Source organism: Ictalurus punctatus, chromosome 6, assembly GCF_001660625.3.
Source record: "Ictalurus punctatus breed USDA103 chromosome 6, Coco_2.0, whole genome shotgun sequence".
Taxonomy (NCBI): Eukaryota; Metazoa; Chordata; class Actinopteri; order Siluriformes; family Ictaluridae; genus Ictalurus; species Ictalurus punctatus.
In genome coordinates, this window is record NC_030421.2 from 7,351,354 (window position 1) to 7,367,923 (window position 16,570).

A 16,570-nucleotide genomic window follows, 5' to 3' on the forward strand; every position below is an offset into this window, starting at 1 on the left:
AATTAACTCTCCATTTAGTAGGGTCAAATTAAGCTATTACATTAGTAACAATAATGAATAATTAATAAAAAACATGAAAAGCATTCAGCTTACAGTCAGAGTCTTTAGCATATACACTCTCAGAGATGTCAGATGGCTCGCTAGCACCAATGGAATTGACAGCACGGACTCTGAAAATGTACTTCTTCTCAGGAACAATGCCTTCCTCCTCCCCAGCCCTGTATTTCAGCTCTTTAACTGGACGAGAGTTAATTCTCATCCACTTTTCTGTTCCAGCCTCACAGAGCTCAATGTGGTATCCAGTGACTGGACTTCCTCCATTTCTTTCTGGAGCTTTCCATGCAATAGAGACATGGTCCCTGGCTGCCTCTGTGACATGGAGGTCCTGAGGAGGAGATGGTGGACCTGGAAAAATGTAGAATATACTTTTGATCCAAAAATTGCATATATTTTGAACTGGTATATTTAATTCACTTATTGGAAATTCCACAGAAATTTTATAGAATATCCTCAACATACCTGTTGGGTCTTCAATTACCACAATGTCTGTAGGTTCACTTGGGTGACCAACCCCAGCCTCATTCTCAGCAAGGACCTGGAACTGTACCTCAGTGCCTTCAATGACATCAGTAACCCTGTACTTGCAGTCAGGACCTGATGTCTTTCCAGATTTTACCCAGCGTGTTCCAAGTTTCTCTTTCTTCTCAATGACATACCTAAAAGTTTTAATATATACAGAATTTAGTGGCACTGTAGGGGCAACATGATCAACACAAATCGACTCAAGGCATTTTCTAGTATTTGCATACCGTAAGATAGGTCTGCCACCATCATTCTTAGGTGCCTCCCATTTAAGATCAACATGTGTCTTTGACACGTCAGTGACAGTCAGAGCATAAGGAGGTCCAGGAGTAGCTAGAAGAGTTGAATGATTAAATAATATCAGTAGACATCAAAAACATCAGGTTTCCTTTGAAGAATATAACATAAAGATTGCCAAGGCTTTTGGGCTTACTGAATGTGTCTTTTGCCAGAACTGAGTCTACAAGTTCACAGTATTCACTAGGTCCAACAGCATTCTCAGCTGCCACACGGAATACATAGAGAGAGCCATCAGTCAGTGGCGTGACAGTATGTTTCAGCTCCTTCACTGTGGTATCCACAGCCTGCCAGCCTTTGCGTCTCACATCTCTCTTTTCCACAATATAATTGGTAATTGGAGAACCACCATCTCTCTCTGGGGCTGTCCACTTTAGTTCGGCATTGTTACGGGAGATACTAACCACCTCTAGCCATCTTGGTGGTGATGGAGGATCTGATAAGAAAGAAAAAGGGGTTAGAAACTGGTACTAGAAACTGAAAAGAAACAAAGAATGAATGTGTATTATTATTATTATTATTATTATTATTATTATTATTATTCGTAGTAGTAGTAGTAGAAGTTGTAGTAGTAGTAATGATAATATTAATTTGTTTGTTTGAATAGTCACATAGAGCACCTTGTTATAGCCAAAGAAATCAAACAATAAAACTATAGTTAATACAAATAAAAGGGTGAAAAGTATCATAGTATTGAAGTGTAATTCAAAGATTACAAACATATTATTAAACAAACGAAAAATTCATTAAAACATACTTACTGAGTCTCTCCTTGCAAAGAACAGGATTGCTAGGTTCACTAGGTTCACTCTCTCCTGCTGCATTGACCGCTCTGACACGGAAGGAGTATTCCTGCTTCTCCATTAATCCCTTCAGAAAATATTCAACAGAAGGTATACCATCTGCCACACGAACCCACTCATCAGTTCCACTTTTGAGAAGCTCAATAATGTAGGACTCAATCTTAGCACCACCATCATGCTCAGGCTTTGTCCATTGCAGGAAAGCAGATGTCTTTGCAACATCCTTAACAGTTGGCTTGCCAGGAGGCCATGGTGGATCTAAAAAAAAAAAAAAAGCATTCAGGTTTCAGCCTCCTTGTCCCACATATATACACCAAATGGCCAAAAGTTTGATCACCTGGCCATCACACCTATATGTGCTTTTTAAGCATCTTATTCCAGATATAGTGTCCTTCCTTTACTGTTATAATAACCTCCACTGTTCAGGGAATGCTTTCCAGAAGATTTTGAATAATGTTTGTGGGGATTTGTGCCCATTTAGCCACAAAAGCATTATAGAGCTCAGGCACTGATGTCAGGTGAGAAGATCTGGGGCACAGTCAGCGTTCCAGTTCATCCCAAAGGTGTTCACTGGGGTTGAGGTTACGGCTTTATGCAGGCTATTTGACTTCTTTCACTTTAACCTTAGCAGTCCATGTTTTCGGGACTTCCGGCTGAGCATGTAAGTTATCTTTTAATTGTACTTTTCAGGCAACCTGAATCTTTTCTAAGACATTCGGTGCGCTCCTTTTCAATTACTCGGTCCACGACTATAACCAGAAAGGATTTATGGCTTCTGAAAGACTACGGAAACCTAAATCTTCACCGAGCACGACGAGTCATGGCGACAAGCTACCGCTGGATTTTGAAAATCTCCGCAACACTTTAATAGCGGAGCTAACATCTGCTATCGCAGTTAAGGTGAAAGCGGCTATTGACTCCGCTCTGGCCCCAGTTGTTGCGTCGTTTGAGAGTTTTAAATCGGGCATTGAATCACAAGGATGGCGTATTGACGAGCTTGACCAGCACCTGAACAATTACAGTGACCGCATTGAAGCACTGGAACAGACGGTGCTGAAGCTAACTTCGGCTAAAGAATCAGAGGTCTAGAGTGATGATTGTGCGGTTTCACTACTTTCACGACAGAGAAAAAGTTGTTTGACGCGGGAATTGGAATCAACTTTCCCATCAGGGCCGTAAGGTCTTTCTTTCCTGATTTCAACTCCAGCGTCGCTAAGAGGAGAGCGGCTTTCGCTGCGTTGAGAAACAGCTTGCATGAGAGAAATGTGCGGTCTTCTCTCAGATACCCTGCTCGCCTTCGGATAGACCTAGGTGATGAGACGCTACAATTCGACTGTCCCCAAAAAGCGCAACGATGGTTTAATGAACGGTATCCTCCATCTTAATCTGTCTACATAACAGTTAACCGATTTATTAATACCTGTACTGGGACTGTAAAACTACGCGGGTGTGGACAACTATATTAGTTTCCATGTAAATCTACAGGTTGCCTGTGATACATAATGACTGTGTTTGGGTTTTTTTTGCTCGGGAGTGAGTTCACACAACAAGAATAGGTACGGTTCACAAGTGTCGGATGTTCCAGTGTTGTAGGGTTCTGCCTCCATTGTTTGAGAATGGAGAGAAGATAATTGATGGTGGGGGAGGGTGGGGTGGTGTGTTGTTGTTGTGGGTTTTTCTCCCTTTTTGTTTTGTTTTGTCCCCCCCCCCCCCTTTCTTTATTTTTTTCTTTATTTTTTTCTTAATTTTTTACTTTATCCCCCCCCCCCCCCTTTTCCTTATTGATATCAACCTCTCTGTACTCCATTCTGTACTAATCTAAATTGATGGAAAATACTCGAAGTTCATTCAGATTTCTAAGTTGGAATGTGAAAGGTCTGAATGGTCCCATTAAAAGATCCAAGGTTTCGACACATTTAAAACTACAAAAACCTGACATTGCATTTCTTCAGGAAACTCATCTCCGTCTCAGGGATCAACGCAGACTCCAAGCTCGCTGGACATCACATATGTTCCACTCCAATTTTGATTCCAGGTCCAGGGGAGTTTCTATTTTGATAAGTAAGACTGTGCCCTTTTCTTTTGATAACATTGTTTCTGATGTAAATGGTAGATATGTGACTGTGGAAGGGAAAATTTCACAAACCCCAGTAGTTTTGGTGAATGTATATGCCCCGAATTTTGATAGTGCTCCTTTTGCTCAGAATTTGTTATCAAAAATTCCTGCTTTGAACACGCATGTCTTGATATTTGGGGGAGATTTAAACTGTGTTATTGACCCGGTTTTGGACAAATCTAGCGCTGTTGCAAAGGCTCCCTCTGCAATGACAAAGGTGTTCTCTGAATTTATGGTTCAGAATGGTTACATTGATCCGTGGAGGTATTTTAACCCCACAGTGAGAAAATATTCTTTTTTTTTCTCACATACATAAATCTTTTTCTCACATTGATTACTTTTTTATTAACAACTCTCTAATTTCTCGGCTTGTAAACTTTGAATATCTACCAATTGTTATTTCAGACCATGCTCCTCTAAGTCTTGACATTCTTCTACCTTCACATCGTGCCTTTCGTCCACCATGGAGGCTTAACTCTATACTTTTATCCGATTCAGCATTTTGCAAGTATATTTATACTTCAGTAGATGATTTTCTTCTTACTAACCAAACTGATTCAATCTCTTACTCTTTACTTTGGGAAACTTTAAAGGCCTTCTTAAGGGGACAGATAATCTCTTATTCTGCTCATGCCAATAAGCAACGCAAGGATAAGAAAAAAGAGATATCGGATAATATTCGAGCCATTGATGACCAATATGCTCTCAACCCGACCCCTGAGCTGCATAAACAAAGGCTTAATTTGCAGGCTGAGTTCGAGTTGTTATCAACAGGTGAGGCAGAGAGGCTGTTGTTACATACACGTGGCAATTATTATGAAAAGGAAAAGAGATGGTCGGTCGGTTGTTGGCTCGCGCTCTGTAACTCAGATTATGCAGTCCAGTGGTGCATTAAAATCGGATCCTGTAGAAATTAATTCAACTTTTAAAAGTTTTTACTCCTCTTTATACACAGCTGGATCTCCTGACAATTCAGGTAACATGGACCATTTTCTTGGAAATACTGATTTTCCCGGAGTTGACCCTCTATTGGCATCTGAGCTTGACAGCCCCATCACCTTAGATGAAATCACTAACTCAATCAACTCATTCCAATCTAGGAAGTCACCTGGCCCGGACGGGTTTCCTGCAGAATTTTATAAGAAATTTCATGTTGTATTGGCCCCATTACTTCTGGCTGTATTCGAGGAATCCTTAGAACTAGGGACGCTGCCACAAACATTGAGACAAGAGTCTATTACTCTATTGCTCAAAGATGGGAAGGACCCGACTTTATGTAATTCGTACAGACCTATTAGCCTCCTCAATGTTGATGTCAAGATTTTAGCCAAACTTTTGGCCTCTCGTTTGGATGGGGTTCTCCCTAGCATTATTTCAGAGGAGCAAACCGGGTTTATAAAAGGACGGCATTCCTTTTCTTATATTCGTACTCTACTTAGCATTTTGTATTCAAAACAAAACAGCGCCTCATCTGAAGTGGTCATCTCTTTGGATGCAAAAGGCATTTGATAGGATCGAATGGGAATATATTTTTACTGTGCTAAGGAGGTTCGGCTTTGGGGATGGACTGATATCATGGATCCGTTTATTATATGTGGAACCGCAGGCTTCCATATATACCAACGATGCTAAGTCTGACTATTTTACTCTGTCACGGGGTACGCGCCAGGGATGTCCTCTGTCTCCCTTACTTTTTGCCATAGCAATTAAGCCTCTCTCGATGGCGCTTAGAACTCTTCCTGTATTTCAGGGTATAATTCGCAAAGGAATTGAACATAAACTAGCCCTATATGCTGACGACTTACTGCTTTATGTCACAGATCCGATTGCATCTAGTCCTGAGATAATACGCATATTAAATGACTTTGGGAAATTTTCCGGGTATAAACTGAACCTACAGAAGAGTGAATGCTTACCCATAAACCAATCTGGCCAAAAAATAAAACAGACTGAAATACCTTTTCATTTGGAGGACTCTAAATTCAAATATTTCGGAGTTAATGTCACCCGTTCTTATTCTGTGTTAATGGCGGCGAATTTTACACCCTTAATTTCATACATGAAGTCGGCCTTCCAAAGATGGGCAGCTCTACCAATATCCCCTCTTGGTAGAATAAACACAGTAAAAATGAACATTCTTCCAAAATTCCTCTACCTTTTCCAGTCCATCCCTTTGTTTTTACCCAAATCTTTCTTCAAAAATATAGACCAATTAATCTCCTCTTTTGTATGGGAAGGGAAAACTACTAGGGTTTCCAAATTTTCACTTCAGAGGAGTCGACTAAGTGGTGGCCTCTCCTTGCCCAATTTCATGTATTATTATTGGGCGGCTAATATTCAGAAACTGGTGCTCTGGGTGCAGGCCCCCTCTCTTCCATGGTGCCACTTAGAAGCGAAGTCTTGTACTTCAACCTCCCTCCCTGCTATGGTGTTCTCCTCCCTTCCTATAGCCCTTTCACAATACACGGATAATCCAATAGTATGTACCTCTCTAAAAATTTTCTATCAGTTTCGCCGTCATTTTAAATCCATCTCGGCCTCGACCAATGCACCTATATGTAATGGCCACCTCTTTCCCTCCTCCTTTATGGATTCCACGTTCTCTTTGTGGGAAAAGAAGGGTCTGAAACGCTTTGAGGATCTTTTCATTAATAATGTGTTTGCAAACTTTTCTGAATTATCCTCGTCATTCAGCCTGCCTCCATCTCACCTATTCTGTTTCTTTCAAGTTAGGCATTGTGTCTCCTCCCTATTCGCTGGTTTTCCCTCCGTACCTACAAATGGGAAGATTTGTTCATGGGAAGAGGTGTTCAAGCTGAATCCTAATAAGGGTGGCATTATTTCACGGATATATGCGACGATCTGGTCACAGGACGATTCTTACAATATCAAAACCACTGGTGCTTGGGAGGAGGAATTGGGCCTGGAGCTTGAGGATGATTACTGGGGCAGAGGGTTAGATAATATACGTACTGCCACGTCTTGTGCTAGACTTAGTTTCATACAGTTTAAAGTGGTCCATAGAGCTCACCTCTCTAGGAGTAAACTGTCTAAAATATATCCCAATGTTCCTGGCATGTGTGAAAAATGCAAACTTTCGCCGTGTAACCTCAGTCATATGTTTGCACTCTGTCCCAAATTGCAGAACTTTTGGAACTCTTTCTTCGAAACTATGTCCGACGTTCTTAAGATCAAATTAGATGTCTGTCCTTTAATTGCCATCTTTTGTGTTCCATTTCAGCGTCAACCTCTGAACCATAAACAAGCTAGTGTTGTGGCCTTTGCATCGTTACTTGCTCGGCGCAGAATACTGTTGTCTTGGACCTCTCCATAACCCCCTCTATATCAGTCTGGCTTAAAGATTTAATCTTCTTTTTAAAACTTGAAAAAATCAAGTACAATATCAGAGGCAGGGGTGACTCATTTTTGGGAAAATGGGCACAATTTATTACCTACTTCAATGATGTATGCACCCTGGTGGTGGATTGAGGAGAGGTGGACTGTAATTCCTGATCATCTTACCCCTTTTTTGGTTGTTGTTTTGGGTTTTTATGTTTTAGGTTTTTTTTTTTTGTGTGTGTGTGTTTGTTTTGTTTTTTTTTTGTTTTTCTTTGGTTGTTTGTTTATTGTTTTTTTGTTTCCCCCTTTCTTTTGGTTTTGGCTGAGGTTGTTTGTTGGGGTTGTTGGGTGGGGTGTTATGTAAAATGTAAATTTTCAATAAAAATTCTATGATCAAAGGAGTCCATGTCTTCAGGGACCTTGCTTTGTGCACAGGGGCACAGTAAAGCTGGAACATGTTTGGTTCCCTTAATTCCATTAAAGGGAAGTTGTAATGCTACAGCATACAAAGATATCCTATACAATTGCGTGCTTCCAACTTTGTAACAACAGTTTAGGGAAGGCCCAGATATGGGTGTGATGGTCAAGTGTCCACAAACTGTGGCCATATAGTGTGTGTATAGTATACAGTATATAGTATATGATTTTGTAGTGCAAAGAGTTGAAAAGAGATCAACCATCAAATGCTGTATTTTACCTATAGGATCCTTGATCATGATTTGATCAGTCTCTTTGCTTGGTTTGCCTGGTCCAGCAAGATTTTCAGCCAAGACACGGAACTTGTACTTTTTCCTTGTGGGCAATCCTTTTACCCTAAATTCACCAAAAAAAAAAAGTATAAATATGAAAGCTGTACATTTTCCTATGACCCTGTTAGCTAATTATTTGATTTCAAACCTGTTATGTCTCAATTTTGTGTATTCTAAATTCTCACCTAAAGTTAGTGTCTCCGACTGGTATTTTATTGCATCTTATCCACTTATCAGCATCTGGCTCAAATCTCTCAACCCAGTAGCCAGTGATGGGACTTCCTCCATCTTCATCAGGCTCATACCAGGTCAGAGTCACAGCATCCTTAACAATATCTGATGCCTCCAGTTTGTATGGAGGTCCAGGTGGATCTAGTTCAAATATTAGTAACATATATTCATTATAATATATTTGGGGTGGCAGGCAATTATAGTTTTTATTTCCTGTAAAGATTAATTTAACATACCAAAGGGATATCTGGCAACAATCGGAGCATGTTCAGCTGGTGGACCAATGCCAAATTGATTCTCAGCATAGACTCTAAAGATATATTCTTTGAATGTCACAAGCTTGGTGGATTTGTAGTTGGTCTGCTTCACCGTAGAAGACAGCTTGTACCAGATTTCACTGTCTGTAGCCCTTCTTTCAACAATGTAATTTGTCACCTTTGAGCCACCATCATCTCTGGGTGGATTCCAGGCCAGTAAACAGGATTCACTGGTGATTTCAGAGATATCAAAGGCAGCTGGAGGGCCAGGTTTATCTATATAAAGGTAAATGAGTATATTGTATTCATGACAGATTCTTTTTCTTTTAGAAGAAACAGCTTCTTTTAGAAGACACCCTTACTCATTAGAACTGGATCTAAATTGTTTCAAAGAGTGGATTTTTCAAAGGGCAGTGTTATGATCCTCTGCTTTAGAAAATTATTAGCTCTTATATTATATAGAATAATTACAGTACCTAGAATGTTGACGTCGACAGTTGCAGTTGCACGGCCACTGCTGTTAACTGCTTCAACAATGTATGTTGCTGAGTCATCCCTTTTTGTCTTTGAAATTGACACTGTGGAGTGACCAGGCTTGGTATCAATAGATATTCTGTCGTCTTCCTTAAGGATAAGGTCAGCCTTGGTCCATTTGACTTTAGGTTCTGGTTTGCCTGTGATGTCAGCAGGAAGTTCAATCTTTGTGCCAGCTTTTGCAGTTAAGCCTGCCAGGAGTTTTGCATCCAAGTGAATTTCTGGAGGCTCTGTAGCAAGTGGTAAGGAAAGGTAAAGACACTGGTGATCTTACACATAAATATAATACACAGAGATGATGAAAAAAGAAACACTGTTCTTTTATCATACCTTTAGGATCAACAGCCAGGATCTCATCAGTTGCCTTACAAGGTCTACCTGAGCCCAATCTGTTCAAGGCTCTCACACGATACGCATACCACTGTCCCTCTATCAGACCAGTAACCTCAAGCCTAGGGCAGAATAAAAATGATTGGAATTAATATGTTTTGTGTCAGGTTATCAAAACAAGATGTCTAATAACAAAGTGTTTACCTATTTTTTTGTTCACTTACTTGAGCTCAGGTAGTGCGTCTCCACATGGCTCCCACTTGTCAGTGCCACGTTGGCATTTGTCAACAGTGTAGCCTTTTATTGGAGCACCACCATCCCATTTCGGAGGTTCCCAAGAAAGGAATATTTTGCTGGAAGACTTGTCTCTCCATTTAAGATTCTCTGGTGGATCTGGAACAGCTGTGTAAAAAAGTACGAATTTATTTTTTTGTACTTCCTGCAAGTCTATTTGACTACTGAACTTTTCTCATGATCACTTACTGGCTGGTGAAGACACATTTACAGGTTCGTCAATGTATGCAGGCTCTCCAGGGCCACACTTGTTGCAGGCAATAACTCTAAACAGGTACTCCTTGCCCTCAATCACATCTGTGATAGTGTATTCTTGATCTTGCACACCACTAATGACCTAAAGTGTAAATTAAAAAAATATATATAAAAAAAAATTGGTACAGTTGAAAAGTGTCATTCATCGTAGGACAACTTAAAAGTTTGTGCATATGGTGCGAGTTAAATACCTTGACCCATGTCTTTCTGGACACATCACGCTTCTCAATCTGGTAGCCAGTCAGTGGACTGCCTCCATCATGGTCTGGTGCTTCCCACATAAGATGCACATGTTTTCTGGTTACCTCTGCAACCTTGAAGTCCTTGGGTGCACTTGGACATGCTGAAACAATAGAGGTAAACAGTCAATTGTATACTTGCTAAAAAAAACCCCAAAGTGATGACACTAAGACAATGTACTGAACATACCAATTACGTTGACGTCAATCTCTCCAGACACACTGCTTACATCATTCTCCAGTGTCAGAGAATATGTGCCTTTATCAGGCCGCACACTTGGAGTAATGACTAACTCTGTAAACGTGCTCTTTGTGACCATGGACACTCGATCACCAGCAGTGAGCTCCTTGTCACCAAAGGTCCACTTAGCAGTGGGTGTCGGGTATCCAGTGATGGGAACACGAATAGTAAGAGGCTGAGGTACAATGACCTCCAGGCCATCCTTAAAGGCACTCAAGTCCAGTGTAGGTGCAACTAAATTAATAAGAATAAACATCAGCATATATAATATGTGACTGTAAAAAATACAATAGATCTGCAAAACAGTTCAGTACTTACAGTGTGGGTCATCTGCCAGCACAGGTCCAACAATATTAGATGGGTCAGACTGACCAGCTGCATTCTCAGCAATGACTCTGTACTTATATTTCTTTCCAAATTTAAGACCAGACATCTGGGAAACATTTTTTTTTTAAATAATTTAAATCAATATAACAAGACAATCAAACAAAAACTTTGGGAATTCAGAAATTTACCCTGTATGAGAGGTCCTGGCAAAGCCTGGCATTACATCTGAGCCACTTATCGGAATCTTCCTCACATCGCTCAATAATGTAGCCAGTGATCATACTGCCTCCGTTTCTAAGAGGAGTCTCCCATGTCAGCAGACAGGCATCCTTGGTCTGTTCAGAGTGTGTGAGATTCAGGGGTGGGCTTGGTCTCTCTGAAAAAGTGCAACAAATACAAAATTATAAAAGAGTTCTCAAAATACTCCTTGATTGATTGAGAGATTTTTGGGAAAGAATGTACTGCTAACCTATTGGGTCCATGATTTTAACTGGGTTAGTGGCAGCACTTGGCTTGCCAGGACCAGCCTTGTTCTCTGCCCTTACACGGAAGATGTATTCCTTGTTTTCAATAACATCATTGATTATAGCTGAACGATCTTGTGGTTTAGTCACCATGACTGGAGACCATTTTACAGATGCTCTGTCACGGAGTTCAATGATGTAGGATGTGATTTCAGATCCACCGTCAAACAGAGGTGGTTCCCAGGAGACTGTGGCACCAAACTTGTTTACATTTCCAACACTGACATTTTGTGGTGCATCAGGAACATCTGGAATACAGGTAATTGAAAAGTGTGTGTGTGTGTATATATACACATATATATAAAGTTAAATCTCTGTCATTTTTGCACTCACAATTAAGACATTGGCCTAAAATAAAACAACAAATTTTGGCTTACCAAACTTATTCTTAGCTTGCACTGCTTCATCTGTTTCAACATTTGGCCCGGTTCCAACTCTATTGCGTGCGCAAACACGGAAAAAGTACTTGGAGTCTTTCTGTAGCCCAGTGACAGTGTACTCTGCGGTATCAGCACGGTCAGTCACCAGAGTCCAGGTTTTGCGCTTGATATCACGTCTCTCCACCACATAGGCTAAGATCTTGCTGCCGCCATCACTCTCAGGCTCATCCCATGCAATGCTAACCTCTCCATCAGCAGTATCAACCACATGCAGGTTCTTCACAGGGCCAGGAACATCTGTAGAGAGAGTGGGTTATTTAGTTAAGCCTAAATCTCTTGATTACAGATAAATTAGGATTGTTGAGTGCATGTTTGCAAATTGTACTGATTTTGCTTTTTTTTGTAATGTGCCAATTATTGTAACAATAAACAAAGTTTAGGAATCTCATATGTGCTAAGGCAACTGTTTATATCACTTGAATAAATTAATTAATATGATTTTATAGGGAAAATCTCAAGTGGAAAAAAGCTCAAATACAAACTCACCAATAACTTTCAGATTAATAAAAGCCTCTCCCTGTCCATGCTTGTTCTTGATAATGATCTTGTAACGGCCCTCATCTGACTTTTTAGGGTCCTTCAAACGGTACTCTGCTTTGTCCGGCATGGTATGAAGATTTTCTTTAGGCAGGCTAATGTTGTCAAAGAACCATTCAGCCTCAGCATGTGGGTAGGCATTGTAGGGAACTGACATGGCAAATGGTTTTCCAGCATCTGTCACCAGGTCCTGATCCATTGTCTTAATCTTTGGCACAGCTGTAAAGGGGTTAATTAATGGGAAACTTTAGAGATTGTGCTGAATAAAATTATATGCATTTCATTTAATTTATATTAATTTATGAATTCTTTATTTTATTCAAATGTAATGCAAATTACCTGCAAGCTCAAGCTTGGCTTTTGCATCCTTGTCTTTAGCAATAACTCTGTACTCTCCCTGGTCACGAGGTCTAATCTCACATACTTGAAGTCTGTGAATCTTGCCTTCACTCATCATTTGGTATTTGTCACCCTGGACAATAGTCATATTGTTCCTTAGCCATTTGACTTCAACTCTGTCTTTGTTGAGCTCGACCTCATACACAACATCAGAGCCAGGGGGCTCAAATATATCCACGGGCGGTCTGACAATCTCCACTGGTGTTTCTGGATTAAAAACAACAATGGAATAGCCTTAGACATATTAATTCATTAATAGCAGGTAAATGGAATAAAATACATTCGGCAAATTTTAGTGCACCTTCAACAAAAAGACGAGCTCTTGATTTTTTGTCATCTACACCACAGGCATATTCACATTCATCATCGGGTCTGCACTCCTTAATGCGTAGTGTGCATGTCCTTCCGTCACGCTCAAACTGATATCTGAATAAGCAATTGACAATAATCATTAGCTATTTCCTTAATGAAAAACATGCACAACATAATGCTTACACCAGAAGAGGAAGTTCATTACCGTGGACCCTCTCTGATCTCTCTGCCATCTCTGTACCATTTGATTTCAGCCTTTTCTTTAGAGAGTTGGCAGGTAAACTCAGCATCTTCGAATTCGGTAATGGTCTGGTCCTGAAGTTGGGTAATAAAGTCTGTAGGTGCTTCACTGATAATCAACTCAGCAGTTGACTTGTCAGCACCAGCAATGACAGAGTACTCCCCTTCATCTACCAGACTACAGTCTTTAATGGTCAAGGTGTGCTTGTCTTTGTCAACGCGATACACAATGCGCTTGCTGAGAGTAATCTCCTGTCCTGCCTTCATCCACTGCAATGTCACATTTAGTCTGTTTACTTTGCATGAAAAGCTGATGGCTTTCTTCTCCTGTGTTTCGACATCCTCCAGAGGAACAATGATTTTCAGATCCTCCTCTGTAGACAGAAATATTAGTAACTACATAATACGTATATAAAATATGTATTATTATTTTATGATTTGTTTTTATTGAAATTGAGAGAAAATAATCAATGTATGCAACAAACCCTGTACAGTAATCTTGGCAGAACTCTTGACGCATTCATTGCGTTGATTGGTCAGTGTTATAGTGTAAGTAGCTGCATCTGACCTTTCAGCATCTTTAATTCTCATAGAGTACACATTGTATTTCTGGGTTATTATAAATTTGCTGCTATCAAATATTGTTTCATCATTCTTCATCCACTTGGCCTTGGCTTCTTCTGTGTTCACCTCACAGTTGAGAACAATCTCTTGTCCTTCACTTGCTTTTGTGTCCTTGAGGGGTGTAATAATTCTGAGTTTCTCTGCAGTGAATTGAAAAAAAAGAGTAAGCTGAAAATGTACATAGTATTCGCAGCAATTAAATTAATGTGGAGTGAATACAGAATCCGCACCAAGGACGATCAAATCGGCAGAAGCTCTTGTAGCACCAATGAGCGCCACAAAAGAGCCCTCATCACTGAGCTCACATTTCTTCACTACAAGGGCTCGTCTATTGCCATCAGAAATAATTTCATACTTGTCATCTGTTTGGAGTTCTTTGTCACCACTGAGCCATTTGACTTCATAAGAGTCTTTGGACACAGAGCACACAAACTCAGCTTTTTCACCTTCAACCACCTCCTGCCTTTGAGGTCTGGAGATGAACTCAGCAGCAAGTTCTAAAAGAAAGAAAATGTAGTCTTTGGTCATTTTTTTTCTTACACAAAAGTATTTTTAAAAAAGATAATATAAAGTCTATAAATGCCAAATCCCTAACCGTTGATTTTCAGGTTTCCTGTAGTTTGTGAGCTGGGCAATTTGCAGTGGTATTCTCCAGCATCATTCATATGAAGGGCCTGGATGATAAGGATTCTCTTTCTGCCATCAGCAACATGTTCGTATCTACCACCCTCAGGCAATTCCTGGTCACCCTTATACCATGTAACCTCTGCACTGGTCTTGGAGACCTCACAGATGAGTTTAATACTGTCAGTTTCAGTGCCTTCAACATTAGCCAGGTTCTTTGTGAATCTTGCCTCCTCCTCTGCAATAAGAGAGACCAAGCTTATGTAACCAAGTTTATCTGCGTTTGGATGTTAAATACTGATACTGAACATAGTGAAGAACAAAAACTGACCAACAACAGTAAGTATGCCAGAGGTCTTGGAGGTCCTTGCATCACATTCATATTCAGCTTCATCATCAAACACCGACTTGCTAATAATGAGAATGCGTTGAACACCTTTGGAAATGATATCATATTTCTTGCCTTTTCTGATTTCATTACCATCCTTAAACCAGCGAACCTTTTAAAAGAAATACAAATGGAATCAAAGTGTCTTAATTGTAACCATTTTCATATGCTGTCTAGACAAATTAGAGATTTATAGATTTATATTGAGGAAAAAAATTCAGAAACAAAATACCTTGGCATTTTCTCTGGAAACCTCACACTCAAACTTGGCAGTTTCTTTCTCCATTACCTCAACATCATGGAGTGGTTTAGTGAACTCAACATGTGGAGCTAAAGCAAATAACATGATTCTCAACTGGCACCAAAATAATTCAAAAGTTAAGTCTTAATTTTAGGCATTTACTGCAATTCACTTACGTTCAACATTTAGAAAAGCAGAAGTCTTAAAGTCTTTGGCATCACAGGTATATGTCTTTGAGTCATCAAGTGTGCAGTCTTGGATGATAAGCTTTCTCTTGCGGCCATCAGCAACCATCTCATACTTCTTAGTTTTACGAATTTCCTGGCCACCTCTAAACCACCTGACCTCTGCATTTTCTTTGGAGACTTCACACTCTAGTATAGCTGTAGCTTCTTCCTCTACAGTCTGGTCCTCGAGCGGCTTGGTGAACTCAACTGGAGGCTCTGTAGAACAGATGCATGCACAAATTTAGTTCTAAAACTTTCAGCATTCGAAGGCGTGCAAAATCAGATTTACTTTTTAAGCATTAGCATGTGGGACGGGCACCCACTACTGTGAAAACCACTGCAATAAGTCATAGATCTCTTATATCACAGTATTGCACACAATAATTCAGAATATAACTATTGCTGCAGGCCATGAGAGAGGCTGTCATGAATAATATGCAAAATGGAACCTACCTTTTACAATGAGGTTAGCCTGGGTATGGAAATCCTTTGCAGTGAGTTTTACCTCACCCGCTTCAGTCAGTTTTACATCTCTTAGGGTCAGCGTGTGGGTTCTGCCTTCAGCTCGGGTCACCACCTGTGCAAATCAAACAAATTGATCATTTAAGTTTCCTTTTGCTCTATCACAGGCCTAGAGAGAGCTATTTACTGCACCTCTGCAATAGACATCAACAGCTGAGAAGCAGGAACTGGTTTCAGTTTCACACCTCTGTTTTTTAGGCTAGAGATAACTCTAAAGCCTGTGAGCCAAGACAGCAATATACACCAACTTACACAGAGCTTGTATATAATCATATTAACCACTATAACAGCCATATCACAGTTAAACATAAAATAACCATCAATTAAACAGTAATTAATCAATTTGACCTTGGTGCAAATATTCAAAGTACATTTCAGACACACACCAATAAACACAGTTTGATAAACTTTTTTTAATCAAATATATTCAATTAACATTAACATTTACAGTAATTATTTAACAGAATTGTATAATTCAGTCCATATAATTACTACTCATGCCACCAAAGAGAGATAAGTCACAATCACAAAATAGGCTGATTTCACTGTACAATACCAACTTATTACAGCCTATTACAAATAACCAAACAATTATGCTTTATTTAAACTAAATGAAATCACTAATCAAATTAGTCACTGATTTTAGCCAGAGAAATATACAAAGCACATGTAATCTCTAAGTTTACATCTTCACAAAATAATGTTTTACTTTAATTTGCGACTGCCAAATAGGCTTCTTGCCACCTGCCATTAACATGTAGCTTTGAAGCAGTTAAAAATAACCAGAGGAACGCTTGCAGGGCAGAAAAGCCTGAAGTGTTATCGCAAAACCCAGATCAAGTAGTCAAGTGTAGCCTGATCCCCACAGGTCCTTATATGCAGAAAGCATGCAGGTGGC

At 39.9% G+C, this 16,570-nt stretch overlaps 1 protein-coding gene across 17 annotated transcripts in view; it reads right to left on the reverse strand.

The window, feature by feature from the left end:
• The window catches only part of ttn.2 (titin, tandem duplicate 2), a 181,850-nt gene that overhangs the window by 72,841 nt on the left and 92,439 nt on the right, over window positions 1-16,570 (reverse strand). For all 17 annotated transcript variants that reach the window (XM_053680786.1, XM_053680799.1, XM_053680798.1 and 14 more), the window contains 29 exons: window positions 15,604-15,727; window positions 15,100-15,366; window positions 14,915-15,012; window positions 14,626-14,794; window positions 14,266-14,532; window positions 13,901-14,167; window positions 13,532-13,810; window positions 13,012-13,420; window positions 12,796-12,920; window positions 12,435-12,701; window positions 12,045-12,314; window positions 11,496-11,795; window positions 11,064-11,366; window positions 10,783-10,970; window positions 10,586-10,700; window positions 10,217-10,501; window positions 9,979-10,130; window positions 9,722-9,869; window positions 9,463-9,640; window positions 9,239-9,360; window positions 8,851-9,138; window positions 8,354-8,650; window positions 8,072-8,258; window positions 7,835-7,950; window positions 1,641-1,940; window positions 1,016-1,315; window positions 810-915; window positions 520-716; window positions 94-405 (listed from right to left, as the gene is read on the reverse strand). In XM_053680786.1, coding sequence (XP_053536761.1) covers window positions 94-405; window positions 520-716; window positions 810-915; window positions 1,016-1,315; window positions 1,641-1,940; window positions 7,835-7,950; window positions 8,072-8,258; window positions 8,354-8,650; window positions 8,851-9,138; window positions 9,239-9,360; window positions 9,463-9,640; window positions 9,722-9,869; window positions 9,979-10,130; window positions 10,217-10,501; window positions 10,586-10,700; window positions 10,783-10,970; window positions 11,064-11,366; window positions 11,496-11,795; window positions 12,045-12,314; window positions 12,435-12,701; window positions 12,796-12,920; window positions 13,012-13,420; window positions 13,532-13,810; window positions 13,901-14,167; window positions 14,266-14,532; window positions 14,626-14,794; window positions 14,915-15,012; window positions 15,100-15,366; window positions 15,604-15,727 — 6,436 coding nt within the window. The remainder of the gene's footprint in view (window positions 1-93; window positions 406-519; window positions 717-809; window positions 916-1,015; window positions 1,316-1,640; window positions 1,941-7,834; window positions 7,951-8,071; window positions 8,259-8,353; window positions 8,651-8,850; window positions 9,139-9,238; window positions 9,361-9,462; window positions 9,641-9,721; window positions 9,870-9,978; window positions 10,131-10,216; window positions 10,502-10,585; window positions 10,701-10,782; window positions 10,971-11,063; window positions 11,367-11,495; window positions 11,796-12,044; window positions 12,315-12,434; window positions 12,702-12,795; window positions 12,921-13,011; window positions 13,421-13,531; window positions 13,811-13,900; window positions 14,168-14,265; window positions 14,533-14,625; window positions 14,795-14,914; window positions 15,013-15,099; window positions 15,367-15,603; window positions 15,728-16,570) is intronic.